At 32.5% G+C, this 20,332-nt stretch overlaps 3 protein-coding genes across 5 annotated transcripts; 2 read left to right on the top strand and 1 right to left on the bottom strand.

Moving 5' to 3' along the window:
- Positions 1–1,060: 1,060 nt before the first annotated feature.
- On the top strand, positions 1,061–3,530 carry LOC140814031 (uncharacterized). The gene is made up of 3 exons (XM_073172883.1): positions 1,061–1,949; positions 2,039–2,228; positions 2,656–3,530. Exons 1-3 carry the CDS (start codon positions 1,545–1,547, stop codon positions 3,249–3,251), a joined length of 1,191 nt encoding a protein of 396 aa, XP_073028984.1. The 5' UTR covers positions 1,061–1,544; the 3' UTR covers positions 3,252–3,530.
- Positions 3,531–11,632: 8,102 nt separating this feature from the next.
- Positions 11,633–14,757, top strand: LOC140814794 (armadillo repeat-containing protein LFR-like). 3 transcript variants are annotated; one of them, XM_073173892.1, is made up of 8 exons: positions 11,633–11,849; positions 12,415–12,584; positions 12,673–12,806; positions 12,905–13,161; positions 13,613–13,709; positions 13,798–13,936; positions 14,031–14,158; positions 14,257–14,757. In XM_073173892.1, exons 1-8 carry the CDS (start codon positions 11,660–11,662, stop codon positions 14,510–14,512), a joined length of 1,371 nt encoding a protein of 456 aa, XP_073029993.1. In that variant the 5' UTR covers positions 11,633–11,659; the 3' UTR covers positions 14,513–14,757. The 3 variants fall into 3 exon arrangements, with proteins under 3 accessions (XP_073029993.1, XP_073029992.1, XP_073029994.1); XM_073173891.1 differs by having other exon boundaries at positions 13,610–13,709; XM_073173893.1 differs by having other exon boundaries at positions 11,639–11,849; positions 12,420–12,584; positions 13,610–13,709.
- Positions 14,758–15,750: 993 nt separating this feature from the next.
- LOC140814105 (3-ketoacyl-CoA synthase 11-like) lies at positions 15,751–18,433 on the bottom strand. The gene is made up of 2 exons (XM_073172979.1): positions 17,433–18,433; positions 15,751–16,729 (listed from the first exon to the last, which is right to left on the bottom strand). The coding sequence occupies exons 1-2, from the start codon at positions 18,225–18,227 to the stop codon at positions 15,950–15,952; spliced, it is 1,575 nt and encodes a 524-aa protein (XP_073029080.1). The 5' UTR covers positions 18,228–18,433; the 3' UTR covers positions 15,751–15,949.
- Positions 18,434–20,332: the final 1,899 nt, after the last annotated feature.

The following is a 20,332-nucleotide window of genomic DNA, read 5'->3' as shown; positions in this document are numbered from 1 at the left end:
TTAGGGTGTTCGATCATCGGTCGGTTCGGTTCGGTTTTCGGTTTTAGAAATATATAATCCGAATCCAAACCATTTTTCTTCGGTTCAGTTCGGTTTTCTAACAAAACAGTTCGGTTATTTCGGTCGGTTATTTCTGTTTTGGTATAATTATTTAAATGAATAATATAAATATATTGTAAAATATAATATGTTAACTTTCTATATGTTTTCTTAGTAAAATATTTAAATAGAAAGTCTAAATTAATTAAACAAACAACAATCAATTAAAAAATTGTTCAAAATGGTTTTCATTCACTAAATATCATATCAAAATATATAATATAAATAATAATATAAAAAAATTATTAATTTAATGAAATTTTGGATTTTTCGATTTTTTCGGTTTTGACATATATAATCCAAAACCGAGTCAAATAAACTTCGGTTTTAACATTTATATCCGAATTACAAAATTCGGCTTTCGGTTTGGTTCGGTGTTCGGTTTTTTCGGTTTGGATTTTCGACTTTTTCGGTTTTATCCGAAGTTTGAACACCCTTACTTTTTATTGTGAATATCAGCTATTTAGTCATCAATGAAAAAACTATTACTATTTATTATGAATATCGATAGAGTTGACTCGTCTCACAGATAAAAAGATTCGTGAGACCGTCTCACAATAAACCTACTCTTTTTTAAAACCACACTTGATCAATATGTTTGAGTTTATATAATATAATGGTAAAATATGTTTGCTTTTTTAAATATCAAGGATATATTAACTTATTAAATATTATCCCAAAATTTTATGTTTTTTATATTTTTAAAAAAATGTTTCAATTAGTCCATCGAAACAGACACGTGGATCTTGATTTATTTGATTAAGTTGAGGTGAATGTGAACCCAGAAATATTAATGGTTTGATTGAGCAAACTCGGTCCAAATGATTCATTTCAATATGTGAGAAGTAAAATAATCAAAATCTGGTTACGCTCGTCACACCTGATCATAGCCTGAATTTCAGGAAATCTATGTTACACGTGTCAGTTCAACACTGCTCTATATAAATCCCCACTCCCTTTGGTTCTCAAACAAGTCAATTAATCCGGAAAAACAAAAGAGTATTCAAACCGAAGCATCTCACCGCCGGCGGGAAACCTCGCCGGAGATGTCTAATGTCTCTTGATATGCAATGCTATTCTCTACGCTCTCCGCTCATAAATCCTAGCTATAACTGAGAAACTCTTCGTTTTATTTTATCTTTTTCTCTCTGTTTTTTCCTTTTTTGTTTAGTTGCTGGTGTGAAGAGTTTTTCTCAAGATCTCTTTTGAAATTTCTTCAGAAATTCTGGTGATTCAGTGGTGAGATTGTATTTTGTTGGAAGAGAAGGGCAGGCAGGGTTCGAAATGTTGAATTTGGCTTAACTTTTTGGTTTATTTGAGTTGATGTTTTCGAAGTAATTTTGGCGATTTCACGAATTGAGTAGTTTTTAAGAGCTCCGGGAACCTGTTCAACTGACACAAGCAGATAGGATAGTTTGGTCGATTGCCGTTGTTGGCGTTATAAAATGCCTTTCCCCATGAAAATACAGCCGATCAGTTATAGTGAGTCCTCGATCCGAAACGATGCCATCGCAAAGATGCCGGTGTTGAAGTCACGGCTGAAGCGGCTATTCGATCGTCCGTTCAACAGTGTTATGAGGATTTCAACGGTTGATAGACCAGCGACCGGCGTCGCGGCAGCTGAGTTTGAGCCGAGCTCAGTCTGTCTAGATAAAATGGTCCAAAATTTCATCGAGGAGAACAATGACAAACAAACCGGCGGTTCAGTAGCCATGAAATGCGGGAGAAACCGATGCAATTGCTTTCACGGAAACAGCAACAGCAACGACAGCTCCGACGACGAATTTGATGTCTTCTCCGATTCACTAACTGCAAACTCTTCTTTCGGTGATTCCTCGGATACTCTCAAGGTAAGGATTTTCGTTTATGCCTGTCAGCTTCACAGTTTTGAACAATAAAGTTTTGGAGTTTATTAACTGAATTGATTTTCTGAATTCAGAGTTTGATACCGTGTGCGAGTATGGTGGAGAGAAATCTATTGGCAGACACGTCGAGGATCGTGGAAAAGAATAAAACTTGCAGAAGAAAAGACGATTTGAGGAAAATAGTCACCGATGGATTGATAACTCTTGGCTATAACGCCTCCGTTTGTAAATCCAAATGGGAAAAATCTTCCTCCATTCCAGCTGGTAGAACTCTGAACTTTCTATTTATACATATCCTTCTGTTTATCAATTTTACTTCGTGCGAATTAATTCACTAACTTTTATGTTATTACTTCAATTCCTGTTCATATCTCCCCTGCGTAAAGCCATTGAACACAACTTTACCAATTTGAGAGTTTCGACTTTGGGATATCAAATCAATACTGGGTTGGAAGTGAATTTGAAATCCTTTGAAAGACAAAATCCCAGATTTGTTTCCTAATTGAATTTAAAAATGGAAATGATTGCGTACTGTTGAACTTTCTCAAATGCCACTTCTGGATCTGAATGAATAACCCTTCACTCCTTGAGATTTTACGATAAATATTATCGTGCATCATAATCAGTGATTTTTTCCTTCGAATTATGACATGGAAATTAAGGGGCTTTACATGTTTTCGCAATGGTGCAGGTGAGTACGAGTATATTGACGTGATATTAGATGGCGAGAGACTAACAATCGACATAGATTTCCGATCGGAGTTCGAAATCGCTAGATCCACCAGTAACTACAAGACAATTTTGCAGTACTTGCCGAACATCTTCGTCGGGAAATCCGATCGGATTCTTCAGATCGTGTCGATCGCGTCGGAAGCCGCGCGCCAGAGCCTGAAAAAGAAAGGCATGCATATCGCGCCGTGGCGCAAATCCGAATACATGAAATCTAAATGGCTTGGCCCTCACACCCGAACTCTGCAACCAAAAGCAACTACCCATCCCCAAAACGACACCGACCAGAAGCCCAATGAATCCAAGCCCGAACCCGAGCTATTGCCAGAAACAGAAGTTGTGGAGGTGTCAGAAAGCGAGGTTGGAGAATTGGATTTGATTTTTGGAGAGAAGTTGTCGTCCGAGGCCGATTATGAGCTGCCCAAATTCCCGTCGAAATCCGGCGATGTTTCTCCGGTGGTGGTGTGGCAGCTGCCGGCGGTGAAACCGAGGAGTTTAGAGAGGGGTCATAAGGCGGTGATCACCGGATTAGCTTCTCTCCTCTCGGAAAACAATTAGTTATTATTATAAAATAAAATAAGGAAATTTTGATCTTGATTTTAGTGTTATTTGTGCTGAAGTCATTATTTCCCACCTGTTTATGAATAGATTTTGTACAGATCTCCCACATGTAAAAGTTGGAGATGTGAACGTAGGGATTTTCTTTCTTTCTTTCTTTTTTAATGGGTAGAATTTTGTTTTCCCTTGTTTTTAAAAGAAGGGTCCATGTAAAAAGTTCCGAAGACCGCTATTGCTTACAATTTCGTATTTAATAATTCTCAAGTCATTAATTATATATGTCATCAGTCCAAGAGGCTACATTTGTCATTGTATTATTTGCGAGATAGTTTCACATATTTAGTGGATATCATATATATAAAAAACTGATATAATTGTTTCGGCATTTGTCTAATGTTTCGAAAGCGTAATGAAATTGTAAAAAAAATATTGAGATTCGTACATATCCAATGTTTACTAGTGAGGAAACACAAGGAATATTTAAAATTTTAAAAACATTTCTTGGTTAGATACATGCATATATCAGAAAATGTGTAAAAATGGTTTGGTTTTAGGGGATGACGGCAACGGCTCGTGCCGTCTCGTAAGCCGCGAAGAGGAGTGTGGTTTTCAGATAAAAAAATATACATTTTATGGCATTACAAGGATCTTTACAATGAGATAAGATTCTCGTTTCCCATCCAAAAGATACCAATAATTGTTATTTTTTTTGGTGGGATAAGAGAAATTGCATAAAACTATGTTTGAATTGGAGAGCACGTACCAGAGCCGATAATCCGCGCCATGAAACATGTGTTTAATCGGCCCTTTGCAAATCCACGTGAGAGAATGATGGTTGTTCTCGTGCATAGACTCTCCATACGATGAAATGCCTATAATTTTTTTTTTAAAAAAAAAAAATTGAAAATGATTTAAATTCTAAAAAATATTATTTTAAAAAAACAAAACAAAAAATTATGTGTACTTTTTATTTATGTTGTGTGATGTTTTGATTTTGTTTTAATTATTCTGTTTTGAATAGGTCTCATGTGAGACCGTCTCACGGATCACAATCTGTGAGACGTGTCAACCCTACCCATATTCACAATAAAAAGTAATACTCTTAGCATAAAAAGTAATACTTTTTCATGGATTATCCAAATAAAGATCCGTCTCACAAAATACAACCCGTGAGACCGTCTCACACAAGTTTTTACCTTCTGTTTTTAAATATAAAGTCATCTAAATAACAAATTCATATTTTAACTTCACTTCTGCAAGGTCATCTCGCAACTGTAAAAATATTACATGAAGTTATCAATGCTGATATCTTCATCTTACTCTTGAACATGTCATTAGACAAAAAAAAATCAACCAATATTTGTTATTAAACTTTTGATATATTGAATAAACAATTTCTACCAGTAGATTTGAATTGGATTTAATTTGAATAGATATATTTAATTTGAATGGAGATTTGGTTCACACATGGATATGAGATATGTATTTAAAATGACACTCGTATGAGATGTATTTAAAATCCATCAAAATTACTATTTTTTTACGATAGATTTAACAATCATATTCCTAAATTCATCACTCCAAACATAACCTTAACAATTTGTTCTGAATTTATTATTATTATTATTATTATTATTATTATTATTATTATTATTACCATTATTATTATTATTATTATTATTATTATTATTATTATTATTATGATTATTATTATTATTGTTGTTGTTGTTTTTTTTTTTTAAGGTAATTATTATTATTATTGTTATTAACATCAGATGTAGTTCCTTTTTGGTTACATACATTCCATGTGCATAAAATTTAGGGTTAATTACATACATTTCTCTCAAAGTTTATTATAATTACAAAAATATTGAAATAATTTTGGAAATTAAATATACTTTTTTTTTTAATCAAACATTGCATTTACACCCGTTAACTTTAAAAATTACATTTACCTCCCCATAATTTTTTTTATATATCTTACAATTACCACATTTTGCCATAATATTTAAAAAGAGTATAAATGAATATAAAAATAAAATTAAACCAAATAAAATTTATCATGTTGGTTTTGAATGTTAAAATAAAAAATATTACATTTTACTCGAATGTATTTTATAATTAAAATAGATAAAGCCAAACCAAAATATATCTATAATTTGGATTTTTAATTTGTTGTTCTATTTTATTTTATTTTTTGTTCAACTTTTCATTTAAATATATATGAAAAACAAACAAAAATATACTCATTTTTAAAATATTCATATTTGAGAGGTAATGGTAAGATTGACATTTATTTAAGGGGAGATATGTAAAAAAATTTACATTAAAAGTTGTAAACGTAAGCTCCACATAAAATTGAGAAGATATATATCCGTATATGTAAGTTTTTAGGATAGTTGCTTTTTTTCATACATAATTATGGTAAAACACAAAGGAAATATATGTAATTAATCCTAAAATATAATTATCGAGTGATTTTTATCAAACAAATTAATTTTATATACATCTATTCAAAAACAATCTTATATAATTTTCTATAAAATCTTATATAATTTTCTATAATAATTTAAAGTTAGTGGAACATATTATCAAGAAAAAAAAAAATCTCTAGTTTGAATAGTATATAGTACGTAGATTAAGCGAACCTTGTATTTTGTCGCGATTTGAGTGCTCCGACGGTCCCGAGTTCAATGGACGTAAAAACCATTTTTAACTTTATCTTTTCCAGGGGATGACACTTTTTTTTTTTTTTACTTTTACCAGACAAGACAATGTAGGGGGTAGGGGGTGGGGGTTGAAAATTTACAGTAAATTTTACAAAGTAGGAAAATATTACTAAAGACACTTTTACACGTAGTAACTATTTTTTGAGAAATGCATAAAATATATATATATATAACTACTTTTTGAGAAATGCATAATATATATATATAGGCAACAATACATACAAATATTAAATTAAATTTTTCGAGATAATAGTACAATTTTACGATATAATTGATGTGCAATTATAATTATCTTCAGATCGTATGTAAAAATGGAAATCACCTAAAAGTTTTTTTAAAAACAAAAAAAAAACAAAAAAGACAAAGTAGTAAAGTATACTCGGCTTTTGTTTTTTTGGGGACGTTGAAGAGAGCAGGCGTTAATCATTAAAAAAAAGACAATTATTTCATAAATTTGGAATATAGTTTTCATTTTATATTAGTCCACAATGGTTGATTAATTAGCATTCGTACTATACTTTAATGCAACATTTTTCAAATGATAATCTCGTAGAAATCATATATTTTTTTTTATTTTGAATTAGTTAAACATGTTATAATAAAAATAAATAGAAATTTGCTTTAAATTTCAACATCCAAACTTAAGTTTTGTATTCAATATCTGTTAGAAAAATTATGTACTTGCATTTCGCGATCCACACAAAAAACATTTCTACACTCCCTAAATCCACATATCAATACAAAATATTAAAAATATAGTATTAATATATGATATTTGAGTATAATCTGTTTAAGATTTTTTATTAATATATGATTAATACGTACTTGAATATGTATAACAAATATTAATTTTAATGAAAAATTTGTATTTTCAGATGACAATACGTATAAAACATTGAAATATGATATTAATGTATCATATTTGAATATCGAACATGTATAATAAATGTTGATATTAATAAGTTTATTATATATTTATACTCGAGATCTTATATTATGTACTAGATATAATACAATTAATATTCAAATGTTATATATTAAAATCATATTTTCAATTTTTGTACCGTCCTAAACATGTGGGTCCAAAAAATCAAAAAATGTAAAGACGTATTTTTTTTACAGATATTAAATATAAAATTAAGTTTGTTTTAGAATATTTAAAGCAAATTCAAGCAAATTTTAGTTTTTTTTCTTTTTAAAAATAAAATGGTCACAATCATTGACATGGGACCACAATTTTATCTTGATACACGAAGTGACCCAGGACCAATTTACAAAGTTGTGATAAATAAAATAGAAGTTGTTGGGTCATTTTTTCTGTTTAAATTTAGTGCGGAGTGGGACCTTCTTTCTCTGCGTAAAGTAATTTGATGATTATAATAATGAACATATGAAAGCAACTCACCCCACCATACGTTTATTTCATCCTATTTACGTGCGTATTGTCTTAATGATAAAATGGATGACCAAGATTTACCCATATATATAGGATCCACTTTTTTTTTTGAAATTGTATGTGTGACAAGATCTTACTCGTTGAAATGAAGTGAAAATAATATCCACATAAATAAGATCCCATTTACCCCAATCTTCTCACTCTACCCTTGTGATGTCGTTTAAAAAGGTGTTTCAGTTTATAAACTTTCAAAATATATCTACAAATAATTTATAAGCTATCAAAAATTAACAATTTATAAATTGTTTTTAGATGCCTAATTTATTTTCATAAGATCTTTTGTAATATTTCATTGCATCCAAATACTTTAACAATTTGTTTTTACAATAAGACATCACAACTTATAAGTTACTAAAACAACTTATAAGATGTAAGATCTTATAAGTTATTTTAAATAAATTTAATCAAACACTCATTTAATAAAGAAGTCCACTCCCTCATTATCAACCCATTGTGTACCGCGAATTATATATAATCTCGCTTTCAAAAAATCGAGAAAATTTTATAAGTGGTCGGATTTGTGACCATTGGTTAAACGGTTACTTAATATATCACGTGTTGCATTTTACTTATTTGTAATCTCCGCAATTGGTAAAGAAAATATTCGGGAAACTTTGCCTTATGAGGCACATTGAGAATCAATAAAAAGACGTGAAAGCCCGATTATTAAGCTAAAAAAGGAACGAAGGAAGAAATAATTAAATTTCACGTTCAAATATTTGTTTACAACTTATTCCAAATATTTTTTTTTAAAAAAAACTTTATATTAAAAACGAACTCAGACCGTATCAATTCTTGAAACTTGCATCTCATTTTCGGGCCTCGATTTTAAAATGCAGAGAGCCATAAACTGAATACACTGAAAACTATTCATTGGAGAAAGGGGACTGAAAGAGACACGGCACTAAATATTCTTCTACAACACTGCACAACATGCACTAAATATCACAAGCCAATCAATTTAGGTAAAAACTTGTGTGAGACGGTGTCACAGGTCATATTTGTAAGACGGATCTCTTATTTGGGTCACCCATGAAAAAGTATTACTTTTTATGCTAAGAGTATTACTTTTTATTGTGAATATGGGTAGGGTTGACCCGTCTCACAGATTATGATCCGTGATACGGTCTCACATGAGACTCATTCATCAATTTATGTATCCCCGTGAGTAATCGGTCATGATTTCGATTTCTCTGTCAACATTTTATCAGACGAGTCTATTCCACGTGTTTATCCATTCATTCCAAGATAAGGAAACGAGGTAGAAATTAGAATCGATAAAAATAACTTCATACATAAACTTCTCGGGGGAAACAATTTGGATCCCCCAAGTTTTTTGCGTTAAATCGATTATAATTAAAACTTGAATTAATATGGTAGGTGTGAGAGCCATCTTTCGTTCTATATGTGCAATATTAACCACACATCTTTCTTCTTAATTTGGACACTTACTTGAATTATATTTATAAATACCAAAAATAGATAGTGTGAGAAATGTCTACTCAAATTTGTTATATCCCTTTCATGAAGTTAATTTGTGAAACGTCATTGTGTTCACAGAAATGGGAATTGGGGGACCATGATTTCTCAAGTTTCTGAATTATGCAAGTCAGGGAGTTGAATCATAATAAATTTTGGGTTTTATTTTTCCATGAATTCACTTAGTTCAAATGGGCATATATTCTCACACACTACGCTACATTCGCTTTGGCACTCACAAGGCAAGAGTAGATATTAATCAAGAGATATAAATTAAATTAGACCCTTTATGCTATGAAAACATACTTTTTAAAAATCACATTTCAATTTTTGTCCATTATCTTTGTTTTTGTTGTTGATAATTTCCTTTTTTTTTTTTTTACGTGGAACTAGCGTTGACGTATGTCGTCGACACTTTTGAGAATGAATGACAAAAAAAAATTTAAAAGATACAAGATAGAAACTATAACTTAATCAATATAGCGAACTTTAATATGAACAAATATATAAGATCAAAATTACAATATTTCATATCAAAGATCCAATTATTGTAGTGACAGGGTGAGACTTGTATAGGCTTAGAGTCTCACTTGTGTGGGTTGTTAGGATAGATAGAAATATTATATCGATTTTTTTTGTTTTTGGCATATTTCCTTAAATTAACAGAAAGCGTATTTGAAATCCAATTGGGGAGATAACTTTAAAATTCAAAGCTAAACAAACTTTAAAATTCACTTTGAAAGCTAAATAAACTTTAAAGTCATTTTTTTGGTCATATTTCCTTAAATATTTGGCACATTAACTCTCATGTCATCTCAAACCCATAAATCTATTTTGGTGCAGTTTCTGCACCACATATAACATTTATCTCCAACTCATTTACTTCAAATCTAACACTTAAAAGTATATTCCTAGAATATTCCATTTGTTTACTATTTATTTATAAATTTAACAATATAATTATAATTAATGTTAATATTAGTTATTAAATGTATAATTTTTAAATTTAGTGATATAATTATAATTACATTTTATAATTATTGATGATTTAGTTTGTTTATCCTTTGTTATAATTACATATTCTCGGATCTGATTTTCCAAATTATTGATGATTTAGTTTGTTTATCTTTTATTATATTTTCATTTAAATTATCTGAATTCGAATTTATATTTTTATTTTAACTGTGTATTTGAATATTTAAATATTATTCAATAAATTTGTGTGTTAGATATTTAATTGTAAAATATTTAAAACTATATTTATAAATTTATATAATTAAATATTTTAATTATTATTATTAAATATCTAATTATTAAAATAATAATAAAATATTATTTAAATATATCTAATTAATAAATTAATATAATAATAATATCATATTATTAGATAAATAATATTTATAATTAAAAAAACAAAAAGAAATTAAAAAAAAAAACTTCCCGGCGCCAAATTGGCGTAGGGGCATGGCCAAATATGGCTCAGAGGGAATGAGAGCTGCGCTATTTTTAAAGTAGCGCACCTCCCATTGGAGCTTCTCCCCTGGCGCAGAAGGAATGAGAGCTGCGCTAATTTGAAAATAGCGCACCTCTCATTGGAGTTTGGCGCAGGGTCGGAGATGTCCTCACATTCATAGCTAAACAAACTTTAAAATTCGCTTTTTAAAATATTTACTTATTTATTTAGTTAACAAGATATTAATTTTTTATTGCTTAATTCTAAAAATAAATATATTATTTTAAAAAAAATTATAACTTAATGTACTTCATATATATTGTTCATTAAAGAAAGCTGAAAACGACAACTAAATTTAAAACGAATTTAATTTAATTTACTTTTTTATTTTTGTTGGGAAAATGCTCTCGACAAGTAACACGGCAACCCAAAAATATAAAGTTGATATATAATCCCCCAAAGTAATACATAATTCCGAGTAGAGGGAAGTGATAAAGTATGCTTAGAAATCATTTCAAAATCGTATCTTTTCCATAATTATGAAAAAGAAAAGGTTCAAAATTTGATTAAGTGGAGTTGGAGGTGTAGGGTAAGCTCAAGCATAATGTTCGAGCATAATTTCATGATAGTACAATCAGTACAAATCTTTAATCTATCTTCTCTAAATACGAGTTGTAGTTTTTCATTAAACAAAAAATAGATGGACCTAAATATAATGTCGAATATAATATCTCATAATTAATTTAAATCCTCCATTTGTGCCTTGATCACGACTCTTTCAAAATTAATAGAAAAGAAAAAATTAAGTCAAAGCATAATGTCGAAGTTGTAGAACACTGTCCGCCAGCTATGAAATTTTTTCTTAACAGCGAACGTTTAAAACCTTCTTTCAAAATTATTTTCAGAATTTGATAAGGAAAAAATGCAACCTATTTGAGACAAAAATAACCTATGCATTATATTAAAATTTTGTACGAGTCGAACTGACACAAAGATCACAAGTTTGAGACGAGTTTTCATTTTCGAGAACTAACTATAGAAAACTTCCTCAGAAAATTGTAATAGTTTACTTACTGAGGATTTCTGATTGGAATTTTTTATGAAGGAGAATTTGATAAATGGTTCAAACATTATTATTACATAAGTTGAACTCCTAATTTCCCTTATACCGTAGCCCAACTCAATGCGAAAAACCCAAATTTTAATGGGCTGAAATACGGCCCAAAGTATTTCTACAAGTACTTGAAAAAATGCTGATTTCTGCCTCACGCATTGGCCCGTATACACAGAGATGCAAAAGAGAGATCAGAGCAAGTTGGGTGGAGCATCCGGCGGTTCGGCCGCTCCTGCCGCCAAGAGAGGCCGTCCTTTCGGAAGCGGGACTAATTATGCAGCCGCGGTTGCTGCGGCGCTGGGGGGTGATTCCGCCGCTCCGTCAGTCCTCCTCGGTCCGTCCCTCCAGGTTCACTCGGCCTTCGCCGGTCAGCATCTTCTTAAACCCTAGTCTCTCTCTCTATAGTTATTTTAATTATGTTTTTGATTTTTCTTTGTATTTCCGGTCTGATTCTTGAATACGCGATGAATGAGTTATTCTATGATGAAAACTTGGAATTATTGTGTACAACTAATAGGTTTTTTTTTTCCCCACACAAGAAAGACAGAAAGTAGAAACTACGATTATATGAGCTCCTTGAGATGGTATTGTAAACTTCATCAAGTATATTTTTCGTTTATGAGTTAGAATAGGTGGGTGCCTCAAGTTTTGGAACGATTTCATTTAAAATTTAGATAGCTTACTCTTTCAGGATGATGAAGGATGTAATTCTACTTTTTTTTTTAATCGTTTATGACCTTGTCCTATCTTAGTGTACATGCGTAAGGGATTTAAGATATCAAACACCGGGTTAACAAATGGGTGTTATTTATTCAATAATAATATTATTTCTGAGATAGAATGAGAGACAAGTGTTGATACTTTTATTCTGTCCCTCCAATTTACCCTGTGTGAATGATGAGCTTTATCTTCTTCCGCAACAATTTTATCAGAGCAGAACAACAAAAGGATAGTTTTGGCTCTTCAAAGTGGACTAAAAAGTGAATTGACTTGGGCTTTGAATGCTCTCACATTGCTTTCATTTAAAGAGAAAGACGATATCCGGAAAGATGCAACTCCTCTTGCCAAAATTCCAGGGGTGCTTGACGCTTTACTTCAAGTTGTATGTTTCTTCTCTAGCAATTTTGTTGTATGCATTGCATTTATCAAGTCTGCTCTCCCTATGATTTGGTTATTTTCAATCAGAGCAGATAGATGACTGGCGTGAGATAGCTTTACCCAGGGTCCTTACAAAGGCACCAAGGATGAGATTGCTCGGTATGAATACCGCCGTTACTGGATTTGGGAATGGATACGAGACTGGTGATTCTGCTCCACATCCTGGGTGAGGCACTGTACAGCAACACGCATCAGTCCTCAAGCTTTCTATTTTGAGGTTGACGGTGTTGGTTTGGAACTCACATTTATTTCAATCCGTGGCAGTACTGGATCTGGTTCCACAAATGAAGAGGTTTCTGCACAGAAGTCGACTGCCAAGTCTCGTCCTTCAGGCTGGTGGTTTGAGGAAGATGGCCTCTTTAACCTTGACGAGGAAGGGCGTGCAGAAAAACAACTTTGTGCTGTTGCGGCTTCAAATATTATCCGGAACTTTTCTTTCATGGCTGATAATGAAATTGCTATGAGCCAGAGTCGCCACTGTCTCGAAACTATGTTTCAGTGTTTGGAGGATAATATTACAGGTCAGGAGAAAATTTTTCATGTACTGTTATCATTTCTTACCACTTTTGCTGCTGTGGCATTGATTTTTGTTTTCCATCCGTCATTTTAGAATGTTGCTGTTTGTTGCGACTTGCGAGATCTACGTAATGAACATGTTATGTGTTTTATTTTGATTATATGTACTGAGAAAATATGCTTAAGATAGGAACGAAGTTAGATCTCTCCAAAATTTGCTGGTATGTTTGGATTGATGGATTTTAAATTAAAAATTTTCAAATTTATTATTTATGTCCTTTACATTTTTTCTAATACCTGTGAATTATTTGGATTTCAACTTCTCTTATATTATTTTAAGCTCGAGTTTCAACTATTTAAATGGATTTTCAATTCTTCCAAAGTAATTTGAAATTTATACACCAAATCCATTCAAAAATGTAATTCTGTCTAATAGTCATCTGATGTTGACAGAAGACGAAGAACTTGTTACAAATGCCCTTGAGACCATCATGAATTTGGGCCCTTTGATAGACCTTCAAATGTTTCTCCCTTCAAAACCTTTCATAATGACGTAAGTTTTTTTCCTATTTCATTTCATCACATTTCTTAAATTTGTCATCTTAAATGTGAAATATTGGTTCTTGATTGCTTCACTACAGACCAAAACGCGTGGTTCAGGTCGTCATGGCAATGTTGGGATCTCCTGTCAAAGCTTGGCAATGTGCAGCTGCGGAATTATTTGGTCGTTTGATACTTAATCCTGATAATGAAACTTTCCTTCAGTCTTTTGGTCAACAGGTCGACTTTGTCCTAATATCCGTGTCATTTAATTTCTGGTTACATTTTCCTTGGCTTCTTGACTTAGGAGTTAGGATTGATTAAAAAAATGCAGATTTATCGGAGATTAGTTGACATGATGAGCATCCCATCTGCTGATGCTCAGGCAGCTGCAATCGGGGCGCTTTATAACTTTGCCGAAATTAATATGGACTGTCGGTTGAAACTTGCTAGTGAGAGATGGTTGGGTTAATTTCTGAAACATCTCTGTCCTACTTTTTTTTTCCGGGTTTTTAACAGGTAAAGCTTGTATATAAATCATATGCCTGCTATTTTTTCAGGGCAATTGACCGACTTTTGAAAGTGATTAGGGCACCACACCCAGTTCCTGAAATTTGCAGGAAAGCGACATTGATTTTGGAGAATCTTGTGTTGGAGCCGCAAAACAAGCCCCTTCTGCTAGCATATGAAAATGCATTTGCAGACATGCTTTTATCTGATACAAGGTACTCTGATACATTCGCTCGTATATTGTTTGAACTGACGTCTCGACCGAGTAGTAAAGTGGCATCCGCTCGTGGTATTTGGGGCATGTAATACAACCCTGTAACATTAGTTATTTTTCTTCTTAGGCTCTGAAAATGGTCTGGCTAGTTGGTCATCTGATTTTCATGCTCACACTTGCAATCTATTTATCTCTGCTGTACTGAGTCCGTAGTGTCTCGCTTGCTATGTAAGCCTTTTTGATAAGTTGGTTGTTATGAATATAGGTCACTCTGGTTTAAATAGTGGCTCATCTCTTGAAATGACATTCAACGTTGATTCCATAGCTATACACAAAACAGCCTTGGTGACACCATTTAATGAATATCATGCACGAGTGTTGGTGTTCGTTATAATAAAAACATAATTACGCTCTGAAAATCTTACTGTTTCAACACCTACCATGGTTGAAGAGAGATATAGACGAACAGTGGAGCGAGTGGCCGGACTGCATGTGCATTTAAATGCGCCTATTGATCTAGTCAGACTCAGGAGTCATTGTTTGCAGCGATATGTCACCAGATGAAAAGGACTGCATAGATAAATGCTGCAGGTTTCTGTGATTATGCGACGTTTATTTATTATTAGTAATTGAATGATGGAAGCTTGATTCCAGAAGCAAGGCCCACCAAATTTTACCGTTCAAGCTGTCAACCTACGATATAGCCCACCCACCCCCAACTAAATGCTCCCCTCACCATTGTGTCGAAGCTTTCAAACAGCCCCTATCGTATTTTCCACACAATTTATTCGGCGCTAATTTTCGGCCGATTTTCTGTACTTACGAATCAACATAGATCACAAGAAGCTTTTTCATTTCGGTACGAGATCATCTGCTACATCTAGTGTTTCAAATCGTGTTATATTTTGCTCACAAAAATCTCATTTGAACGAATTTTTAAAAATTAAGCTCACCATACAATATATACACACAATAAATCATAGAAAAAACTTTTCGCTGTATATTTATTTTTTAAAAAAAATTTGATCGTTCGTCGTGCTTGATATATGTTTTTGAAAGAAAAAATAGATGAATCAAATGTTTTGTACGTGGTTTATTGTATTTTGTTTATATATAATGTTTGGTGCGTTTAATTTTTTAAAATTCGTTCAAACGGTTTGTTTGAGTAAAGTGTAACATGATTTAGACTATGTAGTTGATCGAGCTCTAATAGCTTGAAACAAAGATGCTCAAGTTTTGTACAAAATCTTTGAACTCGAACCCTAAGGGGTACCGGGTATGGGATTGAAGGTTATCTTAAAACAGTTTGTTTAGTGGATGATTATGCATGTGAGAAAACTCAATCTACAATGAGTCAATTGAACCTCCTCCTACATTTGGTGCTCATGAAGACATTTCCCTTCTTCTTTTTGGACTCCTAATGAATACTTCCTTAATTGGAATGGTATCTATAATAATTTCTAAAATGCAATCATTATATCACACAAATCCTTCACAATTTTCAATAAAAACACGTCCTATCTCAAAGATCAACCAATATGTGCGACTTTTGGCACCTCAACAGGGAACTCATCAACCTCATCCATCCAAGGGTTCTTCTCCTTAGCCGGTTCAATCCGTCTCAACGCCTTCCAAACTGCACTGTTGCACTTGAATCCAGAGCCAAATGCGATTTGCCACGTCCTGTCGCCCTTCCTGATCCGCCCCTTGGCCTCAGAATATGCCAACTCATACCATAATGAACTGCTGGATGTGTTACCGAACCTATAAAGAGTCATCCTTGATGGCTCCATATGCCATTCGCTCAACTCGAGATTCTTTTCAATCTCATCCAACACCGCTCTTCCACCGGCATGAATGCAAAAATGCTCAAAAGCAAGCTTGAAATCCGGAATATAGGGCTTAATTTTCATCTTCAATACTTTTCTTGCAACTAGTGTGACAAAGAATAGTAATTGTTCGGACATGGGGAGGACTAATGGACCTAAAGTGGTGATGTTTGTCTTCAGCGCCTCTCCTGCCACGGACATCAAGTCTTTGGAAAGTGCGACCCCTATTACTTTCTTGTCGTCCTCCTCTTGAAATACGCAGCTATAGCTCTTATCATCCGCACCTTTGTGGGTCCGGACGGTGTGTATGAGTTGATACTTTGCACGATGTTTATCGGATGGCTTGTTGGATAGGAGGATGGCGGCTCCACCCATTCGGAAGATGCAGTTGGAGACGAGCATTGACCGATTGTTGCCACAATACCAATTCAGCGTTATGTTCTCCATGCTCACTACCAAGGCATATGAGTTGGGGTGAACCTGTCAGATTGATACAAAATTCAGGCGTTAGGCTTGGTAAGATTTTTTTCCAATGTGTGACACGTGATTTGGTCATCTACCAAAACTTAATGTGTAGTAACCTTCTGGTTCCCGACAAACGATAACTCCGGTAAATGAATTTTAAGGAGTCGAATGAATTAAGATTGTTTGAAATAAATTATTCGGTGAGAGTAAATGTTTAGCACAAAAATGAAGAGTAACAAAGGAGCTTTTCCATTTGTATTCCCTTCTAAAACGAGAATATATAGCAATCGTACAACTTTTGCATTTAATACGAATATTTTAGCTTTGACAATTGGTAGTTGTTCATGCCAATAATTGATGTCATAGACCCTTGCATCTACATCCTTCATATGGTGGAGACTGGAGAACGCATGATTTGCAGGCTGTGCCCAACTTGCCTTTAGAGGTATTAAACATTGGCTGTTTTAGGTGTTCTAGAGGTAGAGCACAAATTTCTTTGGCAAAATTATCTGAAACTTTAAATTTAGTCCTTATTCAACCAATCTTGTTCAAATACTTCTATTTTTTTCCCGATCAAATCAACAAACTAAATCCTAGGACGGTCATCTAGGGAAAAAAAGTCAAAATAACTTGTGAATAAACTAAACGTACACAAGGATATTTCGAAAACAGTAAGATGAAGTCCAATTTGACAAGGGTAATTAAACAAAAAACTAACCTGCAGAAGTTGCTTTGCAAGATCAATAGATATCAAACCAGCACTGCACCCCATTCCACCAAGATTATAGCTCAAAATATTCCCTCTAAGCTTGTAATGGTTCACGATCATTGCAGAAAGAGATGGTGTTGGGTTAAACAAGCTGCAATTCACCACAAGAATCCCGATATCTTTAGCTTTTACACCGGTTTTCGCTAGCAATTCATCAATCGCCCCGAACATAATCATCTCCGCTTCTTTTCTTGCCTCTGACATGCATGGGTTCGCAGGCACACTTAAAATGGCTTCCGGGAAATACGTCTTCTGTCCCAAACCCGACCTTTCCAAGATTTTCTTTTGAAAAGCTAAATTTTCAGGTGTAAAAGTATTTGCTTCGATTGATCTTTCCATAAACAGTTCTTTGCTACAAATAAACTTAGAATCGGGCTTGTAACATGCGAAGTCTACTAGGTACACTTTTCTTGGCCTAGTCATGAAGTAAAGAGTGGTTAAAAAAACCATGAGCGAAGAACATACGAAGACCGAGACAAGATTGAATTCGATCAGTTGATACCATAAAAGGACCAAATCATCGACCGTTACACTGGAGAGATGAACCGAGGAAAGCCCGAGTAAAGGGAATAGAAACAAGTACATGGCATGTGATATCAGGTAGTGATAGCCAAGTTTCACATATTTCAGCCTAACAGATTGAACAAAGTTGGGTAAACTATTACGCTCTTTTTTCTCACTTGTACAGTCGATCAAAATCTTTCCGGTCTCGGCATTTTTGTTCATGATCTCTTCATTCCCCATCTTCCTAAACAAATCGTAGGAACAACCCCACTAATCAAAACGAAATCTTTGGCTAAGGCAAACCCTGAAAACCGGTGGGAGATTTCCCGGAATGATGGAGAGGAGAGAAACAGCTTGTGATGTAAAAATGGATGGGAAATATGTTAATATTTAAAGGGCGGAAGTGTGTGTAATGTGTTGGAATGGATGCAACCACCCCAACGAACCTTTTAATTGTAATCGCGGAGTGGCATTGAATTTGCCAGACGGGGAAATAGCAGGATTTCGTGTGGAGTGATTTTATCATTGTTATTTTTATGTAGATTTCATTGGTTGGTTTGGTCCACACTTGCCAGGTTTATTTCTGTTTTGCCACGCCTTTGCATGTGGCTAGCTGTTCAGGTTTCCAGCTTAATTATTTTATTATTATTTTCCATTCACATTGCGTTAAACAGTCTGATATATAGATACGATTCAAGATTGAAGTTTGATAAATTTTTTACTATAATAATGAACTATGCAAGTAGATAATTTTTTTTATACAATAACGAACTATCAAGTAGATAAATTTTTTTTTTTTATAAATGATCATTATTTTCATCATATGTTAAATTTTTTCGAGTCAAATAAATTAATGTACTTCGATTTCACAAACAATTAAAATGGACGAAAGAATATTAGTGCTAATCTAATGTGCATTGCTTTGTGTATTATTTTTAAAATGTTAATGAATTCAATATCTAATATTGTTCTTTTAAATTTAAGTCAATTGAAATATAGTGTCATTTAAAATAAAATATATTTAATGTATATTATTTATCATAATTTTTTTGATTTGTGTAATTAACTGATTATAATGATTTATATTACTTCATTTCACAATAATTTTAAATAATACTTAATTAGCGATAATTTTTTCCAAAAAATTCATATTTTAAATTCATTAGGATGTGTGATATTTTATTGACAAAATTTGCTTAGTTTTTTTATGCAACTGCAATGCATGTTCTTCTTATAACGTAAATATATTCTATCATTTTTTAATTTTATAATAATTTTGTATTATGATTCAGTTTTTTTGTCAATCAATAGAGATTCTTCAACTCGATATCGGATTGTTTCTTCGTTTTTTTTCCAATCAACTAAACTTTATATAACATGTGCTTAAATGATTTTCCTTTATATTGAATATGTAAAATTGTTTAATTTATTTTCAAATATCACATTGTTAAGTTAATATTATTTTAAAAAATTATATATAACTTATCATGATTTCCTATATTTTAACTTTTTTTTAGATTTCAAATCAGAATTTTTTTTTCATTCAAATAAAAATGTATATATAATAATTATCTTTTATTATTATTATTATTAAGTAATTATATATTGGAGCGAAATACTGAGTTGTCAATTAATGATTTTTTTTAATATCATCGATTCGATGAAAATATTAAGAGATATGCACGATTTAAATAAAAGTTTACTGATAGTGGTAAACCTTCCTACATGAGTCAGAGGCCCATTGACCAAGACGAAAAGATAAGTCGAGAGATATACACGAGTAAGTAGAGACCCAAAATAGATGACGACAAATATCGACCCCCAGAGCATACCCACAATATTTCAGTGAAAAATATATTCTACACTAGAATCGATCATATGACGTCACATAGTATCAACTCATATCATCTCAAAGTACTTTACCAACTCACTATACGTCTAAGGCACCGGTCATATATAAGAATCCGATGTGATCCTTTCTACGAATCAGAAATATAAATAGGATTGCCTTTTGGTTTTCATATTTTCACAACAGTAGCATGCAGAATATATAAACCAAAGAACAATTAATAGAATAACCACGTTTCGATTTGCTTTAATTTGCATACTTATAATATTTTTAGACTACCATATTCTTGATTATTTCGTATATAATATAAATCTAAAAAACAGCGGTTTCCCTACAATTTTGCACGTTAAAAAACAAAACAGATAACATAATGCAATTTTTCGAATCATAGATTATATATATGAAAATTTTATACTTATATCTATAGTCAGTTATTCTCGTTTACGATCAAATGATATTGCAATGGTCGGGGGTTTTAATATTATGGAAGATTAGA

This window comes from Primulina eburnea, chromosome 15 (assembly GCF_022965805.1).
Source record: "Primulina eburnea isolate SZY01 chromosome 15, ASM2296580v1, whole genome shotgun sequence".
NCBI lineage: Eukaryota > Viridiplantae > Streptophyta > Magnoliopsida > Lamiales > Gesneriaceae > Primulina > Primulina eburnea.
This window is presented reverse-complemented; position numbering and strand designations above follow the sequence as displayed.